General features: G+C 34.3%; 1 protein-coding gene across 3 annotated transcripts in view; it reads right to left on the bottom strand.

The window, feature by feature from the left end:
- Positions 1–18,021, bottom strand: part of LOC126856512 (neuroligin-4, Y-linked-like) — a 147,382-nt gene that overhangs the window by 61,353 nt on the left and 68,008 nt on the right. For all 3 annotated transcript variants that reach the window (XM_050605065.1, XM_050605067.1, XM_050605066.1), the window contains 4 exons: positions 9,968–10,321; positions 5,354–5,663; positions 3,946–4,153; positions 2,623–2,877 (listed from right to left, as the gene is read on the bottom strand). In XM_050605065.1, the coding sequence (XP_050461022.1) occupies positions 2,623–2,877; positions 3,946–4,153; positions 5,354–5,663; positions 9,968–10,321 (1,127 nt within the window). The remainder of the gene's footprint in view (positions 1–2,622; positions 2,878–3,945; positions 4,154–5,353; positions 5,664–9,967; positions 10,322–18,021) is intronic.

Genomic DNA, 18,021 nt, shown 5'->3' with positions numbered 1-18,021 from the left:
GCAAATTACAGAAAGATGTCTATTCGTGAGACAAGAAATTGCTCGTGAACGTGAAAAAAATAGGAATATTACGTTGTAGACAAACGCGGTGACGTGGTGACTGCGCATATGGCTGCGCGCGTGACATGACTGGAATATTTTGCATCGACAGAATGCAAAGGACTTCTCGTCCTTTGGCCCATGTACGCGACTGCCATACAATTATAAACAAACTATAAATGCAAATCAATCTCAGAAAGAAAACCAAAGCCACTTAATTATGTAGCTAAAAATTTTCTTCTTCTTTCCTGTTGCTAAAAAATCTAATTGTAATATCCAATTAATATCAATTGCAGAAATAGATTAAAACAGCACGTTAAAGAATCTAATTTATTATTATATATTAGAAATAAAGGCAAAGATTGAAGGCATAATGTAATAATCTCTTATAAGAAAAATTCGTTTCTAGTGAAAAATTTTTTAAAGAGCTTGTTTATATTTGCAAAATTCAATAAGATAAAAATAGGTGAGAAAAGAGAGAGAGAAAGCGGAGGTAGATAAATCGACCGATTAGTTGTTCAAATAATATAACGTAAATCGAAATAAGATTGTGATCGTAATGGCTGTCATGAGGTGTGTGCCGACTGCAAACGACGCGATACCGACATCTTTATTATATTCGACGTACGTGCGCCGGTTTCATTTTAAATTGAATCTCTCTATTATCTTCTGCCATGTTGGTAGTCGCGCCTTATCCCGGTGAAAGATTTTTCTCGCAATCATCAGAAAATTAACGTTACAAAACATGCATGTAATTCTCATCTTTATTATTACATTTTTATTATGTTTCTAATAATATAAATGAAACATCAATGTTTCTGAAAAGGTTGATGAAGTAAAAAAGTGTCTAAAAAGTTACTTTTACGTAAAAAAAAAAAAATCCAAATTATTGTATACAAATTAAAAACAAGAATTTATTTTAATAAGAAACACTGATGATCGATAAAATGGAACAGAATTTAACCTTTCAGACTCTTGTATAATAAATTGCTTTCTCATCCATAGCAAAACATCCATCTCAAAATAATCGACTTGTTATTTCGTAATAAATGTGAATTTTTCACGACGTAACGTGATGGAACATACGCGCGTTCTAGAAAATGAATATCAGCTCGATTAATAGTTAATGCGCCCGAGCGTAGCCGAAATCGGTTTTCCAATCCTCGTAACTATTTATTCGGAGTAATTATGGATGCAACTGTGCGGGTGGAGAGATGAGAGATGATTCTGTCTGTTTTACGACGGCAAACAATGAAGGAGAGACTAAGTCCCGCGAGATAAAGGCGGGATGTTAGACGCCACCGTGTTGTGGGACAGCATCGCAAACAGCGTGTGCGGGAGCGCGCGACAGCCTCGCGATTCGACTGATTATTCCACCGAAGCGCGATCTCCGTACATATTTACCCGACTAGGGTTTCTCTCCGGGAGTCGGCAACCCTCGAGTACCGCCATCCACCGCTAATCGACCGCCCCCCGTTGGTCGTCGATCATCGATCCGATAGACTTCTCGCGCTCGGATGGATTTATCCGGGAAAACGCGTCCGAAGTTCGTTGCGCCGATGGTGTCGCATTTTTTATCGACTAACTGCAAACTAATTAGCTCTTCTTTGTACATTACAGAGAGGTGTATAATAAAGCTAATGAGAGAAAAAGAGAGGAGTTTGGGATAAACTATAGTCGATGCAAATTTTTCCGCCCAATTGGTTACTAATAATAAGAATGATAAAATTGAGATGAAAAAGTCACGCGTCAAATTATAGACTGTAGATAATTGTATAATTTAAATTATAAAAATTAATAAAGTTAATATTATTTTTCTAAACTAATTGCTTGATTCTGATAATCAAAAATTGTGTATTGTCAATTTCTAAATTTTTTTTCATTTCTTTTAAACCGTCACATTTCATGCAATTGTACGATAAAATCTTTGAAATTTTATAAATTGATTTTATATTTTAACGAATAATGGGTATTTTGAGAAAATTACGGGATTCAAGGCACATCTGATGGAAATAATCCGAAATATGTACATACTCGATTTCTGTCCAAAAGCCTGCGTCCATGCTGATAATAGAAGGCGCGTCGCGCGGCGAAGAACAATAATGTAACATCGTGGGTATAACGTAATCTGTGCATAATTGAACATAAACACGCCGATAATTTGAGCCAGCAATGGTGGACGGACCGACGATGGCAAAACAGTCATCACGCGGTTTCGTGAGAATATTCTGCGGACGAACGAATGATTGCCTAGCCCTGCATCCTCGCAACAAGCTACAGCTTAATCAAACTAAACATCTACGGGGCAAACATTGTTATTTTAACAAATCGCCCTCGAAGAGTTCAAAAGCGAGATAATCCAACGTCGATGTTACGCGAAGATTTTCTAACTTATTAAATAATAATGTCAAGTAACTTAAGTGGAATACATGATGTCACACTACGTGTGTGTGTGTGTATGTCAAAATCAATTTAAAAATTTCTCTAAATTAAAAGTTACTTTAACACACGTAATGTTATTTTATCTAACGGAGTTTTCGTAATTCTTTTGACAATCTATGATTCCTTTTCTGTTTTGCTTACCTGCGGATAATCGCCGTCCTTCATCTGATAGTCGAATACGTAAAAGTAGGTTTTCGGCATCGGTTCTTCTTCGCTGTCGGAGATTGGCGCTATGTGAGGATTGTTCGGTTTCTTGGTATGCCTCAGAGTGAAGAGATCCCCGGTCTGTACGAGCGGCGCCACGAACTGCGCGTCACTCAATGCCTGCACGCATGCATCCTTCGTGTTGACGGGATGCTGAACCGTTCGTTCCCAGTCGGTGTACTCGTTCACCACCTATGCGAAAACGAATTTCAGGTCTGTCATTCACTGTCATAGACACGGCAAGAGATTGCCGGAATATCAGCCGGCGCGTGACCAATTTGCGCTTGAAATGATCTCTCAGCGGGCGCTTATTAAAAGTGCATTAAAAAAAAAAGAATAAAACACAAAAGAGAATGCAAAAAAATATTTTCTTTACGTTGATACATGTATCTTTTTCAAGTAAAAACATGTTGTCCTTTTTTTTTTTGTAAAAGTCCCTTCAATTAAGCTTTAGAAACCTCGCGAGTTTTACATGCAATATCGAATCAATTTACGAAATATGCGTTTAATAGCTTCCCTATCGCGCTCGTAAAAATACATTGTCGCGGCCGTAATCATTTAATTGTCTATAATCATTAAGTAATGCGTGCGTCGCTCTCCTGGCGTGGACCGATAACGCGCCGGCCAAATGGAATTGCGTCGCCAGTGTATTTCGACAAAACGTAACGCTCGCGTTTCAATCGTTGGGTATGAAACATAACAATTATATTCTGCAATAAATTCCGCGAGAATGTAACGATACACGCCGCAAATATGCACGGCATGTTGCATATTGTTGACGATAAATACGATTCATCGTTGCTCTTTGAAAATTGATTTTCTTATCTTCGAAAATCTCTCGGACAGTAATTTCAAATTCAAATGTTAATGAAAACATATTTTGCATATTTTCATTTGTGATAAAATAATTTAAGAATTATATTTAAATATAATATCTAGAAGGATAAAAGAACAAATAGATGCTAATCTATTGCGAAAAAATCCAATTCACAAATTTTTGAAAATTTAAGAATACAATATTGCAAAGAATGATTGGAATATAGATTCTAATATTATTATTAGTTTTCTTATTTTTAATAAAAATTTTTTATTTAGATACATCAAGACATAATAAATAAAAAATTCTCACTTATTAAAAAACGTCTATAATTGTCCTAATTTGTAATGTAAAGGATTGCACACTATGATTGCGTGCACTTGTCGCTTGTCGTGTGAAAAATTTTTATTTTTCAATTTTATAATTAAAAAAAAATGACTTACCGTATAAAATATCTCAGTGAGATGATAGACGTAGGCATTTCTCACGTACGTGCGGATAATTCTGTCTCTTCTCTCTCCCTCGAATCCTTGTAAGACATCCTTCTCTGCAAACTTCCATAATGCTTCGCTCGTTGTCACACCAAATAATAGATCGTATTTGTTGTTACTCGTGATTGGTGCACCATGTTCAGCCTTTTTTGGAAGAGGCCTAAAGTCAATAACAAGAAAAAATGTTGATTTAATTCAAATTCAATTATTATAATTCTCAAAAAATATAATAAATTTTTAAGAAAATTAGAAAATAATATATTCTTTTATTATGTTTAATAAAAAATTAAAAAATTTAAATAATAATAAAATTAATCGCAATTAAACATTTCTGAGAAAATAAATTTAAAAGTAGTAATTAAGCAAATAATAAACTAAGATTATAATTTTATTGTAAAAATGTAAAAACATTCGAGACAATGCTATTAAAATAATTTCAATACGATTAGAATATGAAAATGACATTAGTTAAATCTGAAAATCTCGGTCAGTAATTGCAAACGGGGAACGGAAACTCGCTTTGAAAATAAAGATGATAATATGAGCTCGCTGTATGGTTTCCGGCCGCGTACCGCGATCTTCGATTGTAAGTATGCTAATGACGTTGTAAGGTCGGGGTGGGTCGTTTACAATCGCGTTAATGAACCACGCTAATGTTCGCGATGGCGAACTGGCTCGTTTAGCCCCTCTTTTTCCATTTAACGAGAAAACTCCGGGATCCGTCAGACGGAAGACGGAAAGCGGAATTATTGTGGAAGCCAACGTTAAGTACGAGACATTCCCTTCTCTTTCCCTTCCTTCCTCCCCTCTTCCCCGTCCTCTCTTCGAGCAAGAAAGCAAAGCCGAGTCCGGAAGTGCACACATCAAAATAACTTTTCCGCCGCTTTACGGATTTCCTTTGCCACCGCGAAAGAAAATGTAGAAATATACGCCGCATTACCATAAAACTCTATTAAGCTCGCTCTACCGGAATCCAAGGATTTTCCCCTTCTCCCTCTTTTTCCTCACTGTCTCTCTTCCTCTTAAGATTTTATCTTTCTTTTCTTTCACCATTCGCGCTATGACAGTGATCAAAAACAACGTTAAAAGTTGGCGATGTCAAACAAACTCACCTTTCTTATTTCAATTGAATAAAGTTAGTAGATAGTTAAATCTAGAAACGCAATATGTATTGCTGCAAGAAATTTGAATTCAAAACAAGATACTCTAAGGTCGACAATACAATCAAAATTTTTCAAAGTTTATAGAATTCTTTAAAAAGTTGTGTAAAACGAAACTATAAGACTTGCATAAATTTATAACTTTTTAAGAATCGAAAATCTAATATTGATGAATCCAAGTATATTTCTCTTTTACTTACCCGAATCCTTGAAACTCGGGGCCTAGATAAGACAGAAGATCTTTCTGAAAATCCGGCTTGATGACGACACCATCGACACTTGGACCAAAAGCGCTAAGAAACGTCGGGGGCTGAATGTCGACTTGCATTAGTTCTTCCAGACTGCTCTCCCTCAGACAATCTACTATAAGCTCATTGTCTTTGAGAAGATCATCGGGAATGGAACAGTTGATAGCCTTGGCCAGTTTTAGGGCGTAGGATACAGGATCTTCTACCACAGCCCAGGATGAAAGGGCGCTGCCCGACAGCAGTATAGCTCGTTTGAACAAACCTGCAAATAAAAAAAGCATTGGTTATTATATGTTTTTTAAAGTATATATTATCGTTTTATTAAATATATATTATTTTTTTAAGTTTTTTAAAAATATATATATATTTTTAAAATACATGTATCTTGATAATATATAAATCAAGAAATCAATAAATTTATGTAAATTTTATAATCAACATATAATATGATGCATAAAAGTTATTCTTTAAGTGTATAGTTCCTAAAAAAAAATTGTTTTAAAGAATTATCATATTAAGTATATTTTTATCCGGCTAATAGACTGATATTGAAAATACAATAAAAATATTAATATTGGATTTAGTTCGAGTTAATATCTTTTAAGTATTTCAAAAAAGAAAAAAAACACATTTTTTAAATTAAGAGGAAACAGTTTTTCTAAAAAGGAAATAATTTTTGCAATGAAAAAACTGCGTCGCAAAGGATAAATTCTTTGATAAAAGTTTATATAGAAATACTTTGGTATTTTTATTTTTATTTTAATAAATTGCGAAAAAAAAGATATTATGTGTCTCGTCGATAAAGGAATTACTCTCTCGAGAAAATTGATCCGGAATTGGACCGGAACAGCTTTTCTATTGCTTAAAGTGACACACACAGAGAAAGAGGAATATTTCGCGATAAAGAGTTATTTTCGGAAACGGATTCCGCATTTACGATTGAAGTATCAATCTGATACTGGGAAAATCTGATTTTTATTTCCTTAGCTCTAAAGAAATATAAAGTAAGTCTAGTAAAAGAGATATCAATTGATATGTCAGATACTAGGAATTTATATATTAAAAAAAAAAAGAAAACAGATTTGAATTTGTATAAAGAATGTATATTTTGATCGATAAAGAGGAAAAAATTGCAGTAAAAACATATAAAACATTTGCCTTGAAATTTAAATCTTTATATTTTTTTAAATTTATTTACTAAGCAAAATATAGTTTTTTTTAGATTTGCATTTATAATCTCTGTCAAGACAAATTTAACGACATAATAATAATAATTTACAATACACATATATTTATCTTGTATAATCGTGACCTACCTAAAATTTATTTTATCTAGTAATTTATCGCAAATATTTCTCTTTCCCTCTCTCTCTCTCTCATATATCTTTTGATAATTAAATCTTCGAAGCGTGGTATCTCGAATCGTTACATCTAATGCCGGATGAAACGTATTTTACAAGACGCTGAATATTATACGAGTGGATTGTTTGAGGAGGAAATTACGTCGGCGAAAATGGCACCGTGGATGGATGAGAGCTACGTCGTTATTCTTAGCGAGAAAAGAAAGACAAACCAAAGTCCCTCTCGAACCTGAAGAAAGACGTGGTCGACGACCCATAATTATCCGAGAGAAGAATCGTTCTCGCGCAGACTGCTCGCGTCGATATTATTTGCCTAAGGAAAAATGGAATGCCACGTCTTGTGCTTTAAAGCAGAGGTTTTCAATCTTTACTCCATTCGCATTATTAACACCGTCATTATCCCGTCAGCAGATATGCTCTCAATATCGTACATTAAAATAAAAATTATTTTTCAACATAATAAACACAAAAAAAGTTATTTATAAGATTCTAATTATAACGCGCGTTTTTAATTATTGAAATATATTATAATAAGTTTGAGACTTTCTGTTATCTAATTAAAAAAAAAATTAAAAAACATTTATAATTATTATTTTTGATAATTAAAAAACTGATTAATTCAGACGAATCGTGTTCTACTCTTGACTGCTCTGAGATAAGAAAATGAGCAGCGTTTTTTAAACGGAAATGTAATTTTCAATTTTGAAGAAGAATAAAAAAGATAGGTATGGAAAGCTTTCTTCGAAAAATTATTATGCGTCGAGCAATTTATCAGGGAAATTAATAAGAGAGAGAGAGAGGCAGAAAAAGAGAGAAAACAAGGAAAAAGGAATAAGAAGAGAGAGAAAAAAAAGGTAGAGAGGCCGAAAGCAGGAAATAACAGGATGTCGACGAGTCTCGGTACTGCCGTCTCGGAAAAATGGAATTTTCATTTCTATCCTCAGTGATACAGGAAAGAATGAAGCATCCATGGAGCCAGGAAAGCTAGAGAAGAATCGGGGCACGTCACGATCCTTTCTGATCGGAGGATTTTTCTGCGCACAAGTAAATATAGAAGAAAGGGAAATGCTTCTTCTCTAACAAAACGAATGAGTACAAAGCATCTTAAATGATGGAATTCACAAATAACGCGAGTTTTATTAAGAGAAAAAAGTTTTATGATCTTAGTATTAGAGTACTGGAAGTGACAGCGACATAAATCTGGTACTAACTTGCAAAAGAAAAACGAAAGAAATATAAAACCAAGCATCGTTTTTCCGCGCATAAACTACGTTGAGAATTTAATATCCTGTACTATCGCTTCTACGATCGTGAAATCTTCGAATCATTCTAATCACTTATTTTTTCTTGCGAGTGTGATAGCTCGACAAATTTAAATCCTCCCCTTACTCGCAAGATTGAGCAAAAGGATTTCTATCGATATTGTTCCGCTTCTTCGAATGTTTCTTAATTAACAAGACCAAGGCGACGAAATGTGAAACAGCCGTGATGGATAAAAGAACGAGGGAGGGGAAAAACTCCCAGTCTCACACCGGACACGCGTGCATGGCTGCGCTCTTCTCATAAGGGTGGAAAGTATTTTCCAATAGCGCGACGAGGGTGGCGACTGGTAGGAAGGGGCGATATTTCACGCACATAATATCACGAGCGGAGGGAAGCGGAGGGAGAGCGAGGGTGGGCGACGAGGATAAGAGGAAAAGAGAGACAGAAAGGCTTTCCCTTATCCTCTCGGCCGTGTCCATCCCCGGAGGGAGCTCGCAGAGGCTGTTAACCGTCGAACGTTAACCGTGAACACGACCACATGAAGACGGCAGCCGCCGCTGGATGAAGATATAAAGGGAGAGACAGCCAATATCCTCGGCAATGTGTTACCACGCCGATCCGCGCGTGTTCGTCCTCGAAAATATCGCGAACCCTGCAAAATAGCGGATCGGGAAGGGGATAGGTGGATATCGGAGAAAGAAATTTCGAGCTGATATTCGTGCTGGTTTAAGCTACTTTTCATTTTCTGGACTCTTCCCCGTTATCTCTTCCCCGTTATCTCTTTCCCGGAGCGAGGAATGCGTTATGATAAGACGGCGCCGGCGTAGCGATTCCCGTGACAGATGACGACCGAGTTTTTCCCGGAATATTTCGATCACCAAGCCAAAGATTTTCTCAGCAATCCGTTCTTGAGATTCCAAAAAGAATCTTAGCATTCTTCGATATTATTAATCTTTTAATAATAATATGCAGAAAATTGAAAATCAAAAGACAAAAGATTTTTTTCAATCCAATGTATGTGTTCAAATTTTTTTTTAATTCAGGATATTTGATTTTATTGTTTAGTTTATATAAAAAATCTTGCGAGATTATTTACAATTAAAGTTGAGAATCTTTTCTTATTTTGAATCTACAAATTCGTCTTTTTATAAGAAAGTAATGGAATTGTTACAGAGACAAATTCGTGCGTGAAAGATATAAGCCCTTTTCTTGCTTTTTTCTCGAAGATCTTATTAGCGGATTCAATTGCGATTCTATAGAATGATAGGAATTTTTGATAAGAGTTTATAAATGCACAAGAGGAGAATTTGCTTCAAAGAAAGAGCAAAGCATCTCCCTTTTTACTTGCGAATACGTAATTGGCGTTGTACGTAATTAACCAACATGGAATAACGCGCTGTAACGAAGCGCGTGTAAAACTTGCTACTCTTCAATTATGTGTAATGCAAAAGCATTCTTAATCATTTACGAGACACGCCAGCGCGCAGCGTTGTGTATCCTGAATAATTGCGTACGAAACATGGCGGCGAATGATTTAGAAATTTTGACCAGCTTCGTTCTCGAGAAAATTAATAACGCTCCCCTGCCTTGTAATTCACAACTATAATTGTTTTTTAGCTAAATTAAATTTTATTGACTATATCGCGTGTTGTTTCATACAATTCAAAATGCGGTCAAGTTGTGAGAACAAAATTCAGTATATGGAGAATACAAGAGAATTGAAAAGTCTAGATTATTTTCCAAGCAATCCGCGTTTTGTATAAGAACAATAGAATTATATGTTGTAATAACTCCTAAAAATATAGTCCGCAATTGATTCTACAATAACATTCTACAAATTCTGTATCGTTTAAATCATGCTCCCAAATACAATATTCTTTAATTTTATAACGCATTCTCCATTATGATTATTTATCTTAACGCAACAGCTTGGATCACTTACCTCGAACAACAGTGGGACTGATGGCGAGGAAATGCACGCAGGCGGCTCCGGTGCCCTGGCCCATGAGGCTGACATTCTCGGGATCGCCCCCAAAACGGGCGATGTGCTCCTTGACCCAGTGAAGGGCGGCGATTTGGTCCATGAGACCGTAATTCGCGACTCTCGCCTTGGTTTGCGGCGCCACGTTGGCGTTCAGGAAGCCGAGCACGCCCAGCCGGTAGTTCATGGTGACGATCACTTGGTCGGTGTAGCTGGCTAGCACGCTACCATCGTAGGGATTTCCGCTGCCCCAGTCGTAGCTCTCGCCATGAATGTACAGCAACACCGGATGCTTCTTGCCGCCCTCCGCCATGCCTGTCGACACAAAGGGGTTGCGTCGCGACGCGACGCGTCGTTTTAGTTTAGTTCCTCTTTCCCTCGACGTCGCGAGCCGGGATGACAAAGACGACGGTCCGACAACACGGCACGCCTTCTTTGTCGCGACACGAGGCGTCTACCTGCCGAAGCATCCGACCCGGAATTGTCCCGTGTTCCCGGGCAAAATGCTATCTCAAGCCGAGTATCATCTCTCTCAAAATTCTTTCAGCTATTATTATACAGATAAGAGCAGTAAATGTATGAATTATTATTATATTTTATATAAAAATTTTTATATATTTTGCGTTAAGTTTTTTTAAACTTGAATATGAATTTAGTGAAATACAAATAAGAATGTAAAATTTTTATTAATTTAAAAAAAGATCCTCAATATATTAATTTATATATTAATTATTTTATATAAAAATTTTTATATATTTTAAAGTAAGCTTTTTTTAAATTCGAATATGAATTTAGTGAAATACAAATAAGAGTGTAAAAATTTTATTAATTTAAAAAAAGTTTCTCAATATATTAAATATATTTGTAACGCTTTACGAGACACATTTGTAATATATTCGATATTCGCTATTTCGTACCAGAACATGAAGTGGAAATCGATAGGAATGAGACATGAAATTATCGAGCTGTAAAATTGCAGGGAATCGCGCTCTTGTATTTCGCTATTTTTTCTTAGATTTCGATAACGCGTATTTTATAAAAAAAAAATTTTTAATTTATTTTTATTTGTCTGTTCGAAAGAATAATACGTTTCTTTTTAGTTTAAGAAAAAAAGTAATTAGCGTACTTTCTATATTTTGTGTTTACAATTGTCTCCTTTGCCACATATTTTACGATAATATTTTGACTGTTTTCAAGATTTATATCACACAAGGAATATGGAATCATAGATATCTAGATTTCTCTAAAAACTGTCCGTAATTTTTAATAGTTTTTAGTCTTATTTCCGCATTTTTCTTTCTCATGACTATCTCTTGAAATCCTTTGAAAAACTCTGCAACTACTTGCCTTTCTTGTCTCTTCTTCTATTGAATGCGACTTTCTATATGGCTAGACACACGGTCAACATCGCTCTTTGTTTCGATAAGAGTCACTTCCGTCTCACTTTTGCAACCGTAACGACGAGAGTGATGCAGTGGAGTGATGTGATAAGTGCTAGGTCCATATTTCGCTATAAGGACTGTCTCTGACAAATCCTTCGACGAAAGAAATCTACAATTTCAATGCTTATCGTGTGCATTTTCTCGTGGTTTATACACGATTCAGGAAACGTGAGATGGACAAGTAGAAATAAACAGATTGTCGAAAAAAACAGATTCAGAAAAAAAACTGATTTCGAAGAAAAGGAAGACATGTTTTGATTACTTTATCTGTTACTTTCCTACATTTAATATATCCAAACCAATTTTTACTATCGCCTTAATTAATTTCATTGATATTATATAAAGTGGGCTCAAACGTTCTGACAGATTTTGAAATTTTATAGGAAATTTAATTCTGAACAAAAAGTTCAAGTTTTATATATTTGAAACTGATTATCTCAAAACCTATGGAATGTATTACAATCATTTTAATCTCAATAAAAAATAATTCAAAAAATAATTTAATTCTCTACAACTTTTTGGGGTATTTTTTGTAAAAAAAAGGAAATATTTTTCTTAATATTTGTAAGAAATGTATAAAATAACCGTAATAAAATTTCAAAGGTTTTTGAACGCTAACTTTTTAAGAAAGCATTTTTGATTCATGTTTACAGGAAATTTTTTGTTTAAAATTAAATTTCCTATAAAATCTCAAAGTCTGGCCGGAACGTTTGGCTCACTTTCTATATTCAACTTTCATATAGATGATTGGCAAACATCACGTTTAATGCTAAAAGTATATTTTTAGATAACATCGCTATTTTTTTCCCCTGAAAGATTATCGAATGCGAGATTTTTTCTCTTTCAAAATTTGTTGGCAATCCTCTTTTTATGCAACAGCAAAGGATATTCTTTGAACGTTCGTCTCTTTTCGAAAGACTCCGATTTCATGGAGAAATTTTTTTTCTTTAATACACCTATCTGATTCTGCCCGTCCGAAATTATCTCAGAATTTTAATCAGCTAAGTCTTCCGTCTCAAAGTACTTTGCGAGTTAGCAATGCATTTGCCGAGACTCTTTATTCGAGTTAATGCAGATCAGTTTCAACTCCGTTTTTCCTCACTGTATACATACCAAATGTCTCTCGCGCGATGAGATAACAAGAGATAAAAAAAAAACAATAGTATGAAACTTGTTTGATTTATTAATTTGCTTGAATATAATCAAATTGAGAATCGGAGAAATCCTGATTAATTTTTTTAGCAAGCAAAACGCGTGTTTTAAATAACTCGTATTTTCAGAAAATCAATTACTGGAATAAATGCATACATGGCCGAAATTTATTATTTAAAATAAATTTAAAAATAAATGTATTTATATACATACACTTATATAGCATAAATTTTAATTAAAATAGAAAAAAATATATATATACACATACATACGTGCTTTGTAAAATAAAAATATCTATGTAAATATTGTATCTAAAAATAAATAAAAAATTTTGATAAAGTTATATTATAAATACAAATTTTTTTTTTTTTTTTAATGAGCTTTAAGGAATATTGTAGTCATATTAGCATTACGTGCTTCCAAAAATTGATTCTCTTTTACTGTCGCGGAGTGAATTAATGGTATGCGGACGTAATTGAAACAAGCTAGAGATAAATTCGGCGATCGGATGAACCAACATCGTATATTTGGACGTTTCGAAATGGTCGCGATGCGAAAATATTTAACGTCAAAACTCGATATTACAACGGGCTTTCTGCACTCGCTAGAATACTCGATAAATCCCGCTCCCGGGAAAATAGATTAGCGCGATAGGTCATCAGCGAGACTTCTCGCGACATGCACGCATTGATATCAATTTATTCGTCCACACAGCCTTTCCCCTCTCGTACTACGATCAAAACAACAACGGGTGTCAAACATGCCTGAAATAGTTTCAACTTTGTCTCTAAACGTATAATGCGCATCGACATGGCGCTCGTTAATTAACATTGCCAGACGGGTTAATATTAACAAGGGTCAGTAATCGTACAAACGTTCTGACGCGCTGACTTTCACAATGATCTTTCATTATGCTGTACTATAATACGTCATACCGGAAATTGGCCTTCTGCATTATATAACTTGACACTGATATGATTAATAATTTATATAATCTATCTCAAATTTTAAAATATAATTCGATGTAGTGATGAGTATGACAATTTATGGAAACGGATGACACGCCTTTTCCATTATATATATATAAAAAAAAAAGAGTTTAATCCAAGCTTAAAAGTCAAAGGGCGAATTTGTTGGCGTAACAATACGTTGCCACGGGCATAGCCATTTTTGCAATGATGTTACTCGTCCATCATCGGAAATCCGATTACACAATCCCGTTTTAGCTTGCGCTTTCAGCGTATCATTTTTAGCTCGTTATTGTAACAGTTCGGTATGTAAAGCCCAGTTTATAGCGTCCCCATCTCTGATCATTATCCGCCATAAACTATAATCCATCGATGCAATAGCAATTATGAAAAACGAGAAACAACCTACTTGAATATGTGAAATTAATTTTAAACTCTTGCATCCACTTTATCCGATTTAATATATTTCTCAACTATTTATACTCGTCATATTAACATTTATTAATTTGCATTTTAGCATTTTACATTTTGCATCTGTGTGTGTGTGTGTTTTTTTTTTTTAAGCATAAATTTAACTTTTCTTCCAGAGGTCAAGTATTTTTCCAAGTTTGTCTTACTTCAACTAATAGCATCAATAGGTTAATTATTAAAAGAAAATAGTATAAATTCGATGTGAACATGAATCAATTATTACTTGCGATATTACGAGAGAGATTGCATAGCTGTAACAGGCGAAACTTGCAGGCGGCCTCGGTAACTTTATCGCTCGCGACTCATTATGCACAAACAGAATCAAAAGTACGTAATTACATCGCGAACTTTGCAGCGTAAACTGCGACGGGCATAATCCGCACATAATGTGCACAGTACGTGAAAGCAAATTAATTACTTCGTTCGTCGCAATATAGCCGGCAAGTTTGCAAACGCACGGACAAGGCTTGGCCTGTACCAGAGATTCCCCCGCTAAATTCTAACAATAATTAATTTTATATTGTATTCTATTGCGTCTTCATTATTTTATGAAATTTTATTGCTTTGAGCTAAATTTAATGAAGCATTTCACTTATTTGAATGCTGATCTTCATGCTACATTGAAATTTTATTTCAATTCGAGCTACACGACTTTTATTTCAAGCCAACTGCATTTCAGAGATTTATCTTCATAATTCATCTATACGTTGCATTACGTTTAAAAGTGTGTTGATTAAATCATTGAAAGAGAAAGAGAGGGGGAGAGAGAGAGAGAGAGAGAGAGAGAAATTAAAATTGTGAAAATAATGAAAAAAATTGAGAGAAAGATAAAGTATCTAAAGTTCAAAGTTTTGTGAAACCTTATTTAATTAATTTGAGGTAAAGATTTAAGCAATTTAATTTAAAATAAAAATGTAATTTAAATATTCTCTTTTATGTTAGAAAATAATTATATATTATATTATATTTAATAAATAATTATTATATTTTTGTTAGAAATGCGTATAAAAATAAATTTAACATTACATAATCATGTTCTTAATAATAAATAAATTTTAAAATGCAAAATAAAATATGTAAATCCCAAGAAATAAATATTAATATATTCAAATTTCATTTTCCATTTATAACATAATTAATAATTAAAATTTTAGAAAGAAAAGCAATGATTTATTCCTACAGTATTGGGATTATTAGCTTGAAATACTAAAACATTTCGAGGAATTAATGCTCAAATTATAACCAATTTTATGTTCAGATAAATAATTCAATCTTTGTTAAAGTAATAAAAAATTATTATTATTATTGGGAAATCCCGTTTTACGCATCGGTACAAATTGAACGAACGACACAGAAGCTAACAGAATACTCTTTTCAATATAAATTATCGCAAATATCTCTCCGAAGAGCAAAGGGCAGTGTTGTCGCTGCATCACAAAATGCGTTTTATTTTACGTCCTGCCGCTTTAAAACATTATCGTCATTTTGAACAAAACGTTATTGAAAATCCTCTCGAACCAAGGCATGTCATATGAATTTTCATCAAAGGGTAAATTGAAGCTGTACGTAGCTCGAGCTGTTCATAAGGAGTCGATGCACGTGCGGGATCACGTGCGTGAGACAGCGCAGCTGGTCGAATCCGAATTCGTCTAAGTAACTACTCACGCGTGTTATATCCCGCGTCGTAAACTCGCGATATCTTCCTTTAATACGGTGATAAAATAAACCACGATCACTGCGTTATCATGCGGCGCCGGGAGGTGCGTTAAATTAAATCGATGAACGCTATACACCGCACCTTTACAACAATCTGTGTTGCTCCCCACAAGCTTTTACAACGCCGAGAAAACGTCCTCTCTATAAATTTTAATAACAAACTAACCCTTCGTTTCTCGTAAGAAACAGCTCAACCAAAATTTATGCCTATTTTACTCTTATGAGATCTTTTATATTACACATTTATGTATTTCTATTTAAAAAAATATATATATATTTTTAAATTATTAATTTAAATTATTACTTTTTATTATATATATATGACCCCAATTATTAATTGTCATTTTTTAATTTTTAAATTATAATTATAAAATTTAAATTATAATTTAGATAAAATAACTCTTTTTTTCATAAATCTCATAATTGAAATTCCAGCAGCTATTTATATTTAAAGCATTTTTGTTAAGAGACAATGAAAGCAGCAAATCGACAAAAACTTGTAAATGTAGATTAAAGCACGATTATTTTGCAACGTGCAAAAGAAATTAATTAAATAATGGTTCTCAGCGTGCAAATATCAGCACATTCTCTTGACGGATTTTTGCCGGTAAACGAGATTAGGCGAGCTACTAGTTTTTGAGCGGAGACGCAAACAGCGAGAATGTCGGGGAGGGCTACGAAGGGAGATAGAGTGAGAGAAGGGAGGGGTTGGAAAACGCTATGCAGAACTTGGCAGTCGCGCGGGCACGATCTCACTTAATTGGGGTCGTGTAATTTAAGTTAAGCAAGTCGTAAAATTTGAATCGTAATTGCGCGCATCCGTTACATACAACACACACATGCGAGTGCGCCAGGCAATACCTTGCTTGCGCACAGTATATATGTATGTGTGTATATCTAATCGAAAACCGCTTTCGAGAGAGGGACTGTTGAATAGTTTTGCGTGTTCTTAGCATCGTTCTTCTGGACCGAGCGTAGTTTTCGAAATTAAATTTTTAGAGAATTCCTATTGGTTTCTTTTTTTTCGCTATTTACTCGAGAGAATTATTCGAATGTGTTTGAAATAATATTGGACGCTTTCAAAATCGACTTTAGATTAGAAAACAGAAACTGAACGGAAATCAGCCAAAATTATTATATTATTATAATAATACAGTAATGTAATAATTTTGAATTTAATTATATATAAAATTTATATATTTTGTCAATGTAATTATTAAATATAATAATTAAATAATATAATTATTAAAATGTATTTGACCAAAAGATCAAGATGAAAGGTTTTCGGCTAGCTTCAAACGTGATTATTAAATCGTGTCGATGTAAATGCCGCGACGATTAAAAGCTGCGATGGTATGGGTATACACAACAGGTAGATAACAGGTAGCTGGGCATTATATGGAAATGCGGATAACGAGATTAAGAACTTAACGCTCCAGTGTATCGTCAAACGTGGATTAGGAGTGGCTGCGGCGTTGTTGGCGCAGTTAAAAAATTCGTCTTCTACGAATAACGCGTTTGAATTTTGAGCTTGCGCGGGGATTAAATTTTTTCTTTTATTCTCTTTTTTTTTTTTTTTAAATCGCAATTTCGATAATCTTGTTTTATATTACGGAAAATTAAACTTCTGAAAATTTTTTCTCCGTTTTTTCCTGAATCTAACATCCAAAGATTTTAATACTATGCAAATTGAAATGTATTACTTATGTATATAACAGAAATTTAGAAATTTATTGCAAGCATTTTTTTTTTATTTTGATTCTTTTATGAAATAATTTTCAAAAGAAAAAGAGAGAAGTATTTTCTTCAAACTTTTTTCTTAATCAAATCAAAAGCTTATTAATCTAATGATGGATGTAAAAGATGAATTATTATCTCTCTGATGTTCGTTTCACGAGAGCTCTTTCCCGGCTTGCGAGTTATAAAGAGATTTTCTCCAACAATAATTCAGGAAGCTGAGGCTTTAAAGATCCGTTGATGTAACAACCATAAACGCAACAACTTCGTTTCTCCCCTATATTCTCGCATTGGCGTAGACGAGAGCTGACAAGAGTAGACAAGGGTGGTAGGCGACCACTATCTCAATATGGCGGCAACGTTAGAGTTTAAAGCACAGACTCCATCGAAAACGAGCTTCTTCCTACCTGCACGATATCCCCCTCTCGCGTGCACACACAGGCCGTGCAAGTGGCCCTGCATATTTGATGGGACATTTCTCGGCATCCTTTCAACCGGCAAGTTTCCAGGTATTAGCATAGTAAACATG

The sequence above is a fragment of the Cataglyphis hispanica genome, chromosome 19 (assembly GCF_021464435.1).
Source record: "Cataglyphis hispanica isolate Lineage 1 chromosome 19, ULB_Chis1_1.0, whole genome shotgun sequence".
NCBI classification, from domain to species: Eukaryota; Metazoa; Arthropoda; class Insecta; order Hymenoptera; family Formicidae; genus Cataglyphis; species Cataglyphis hispanica.
The sequence above is the reverse complement of the archived record's forward strand: the minus strand, read 5'-3'. Positions and strand labels throughout refer to the sequence as shown.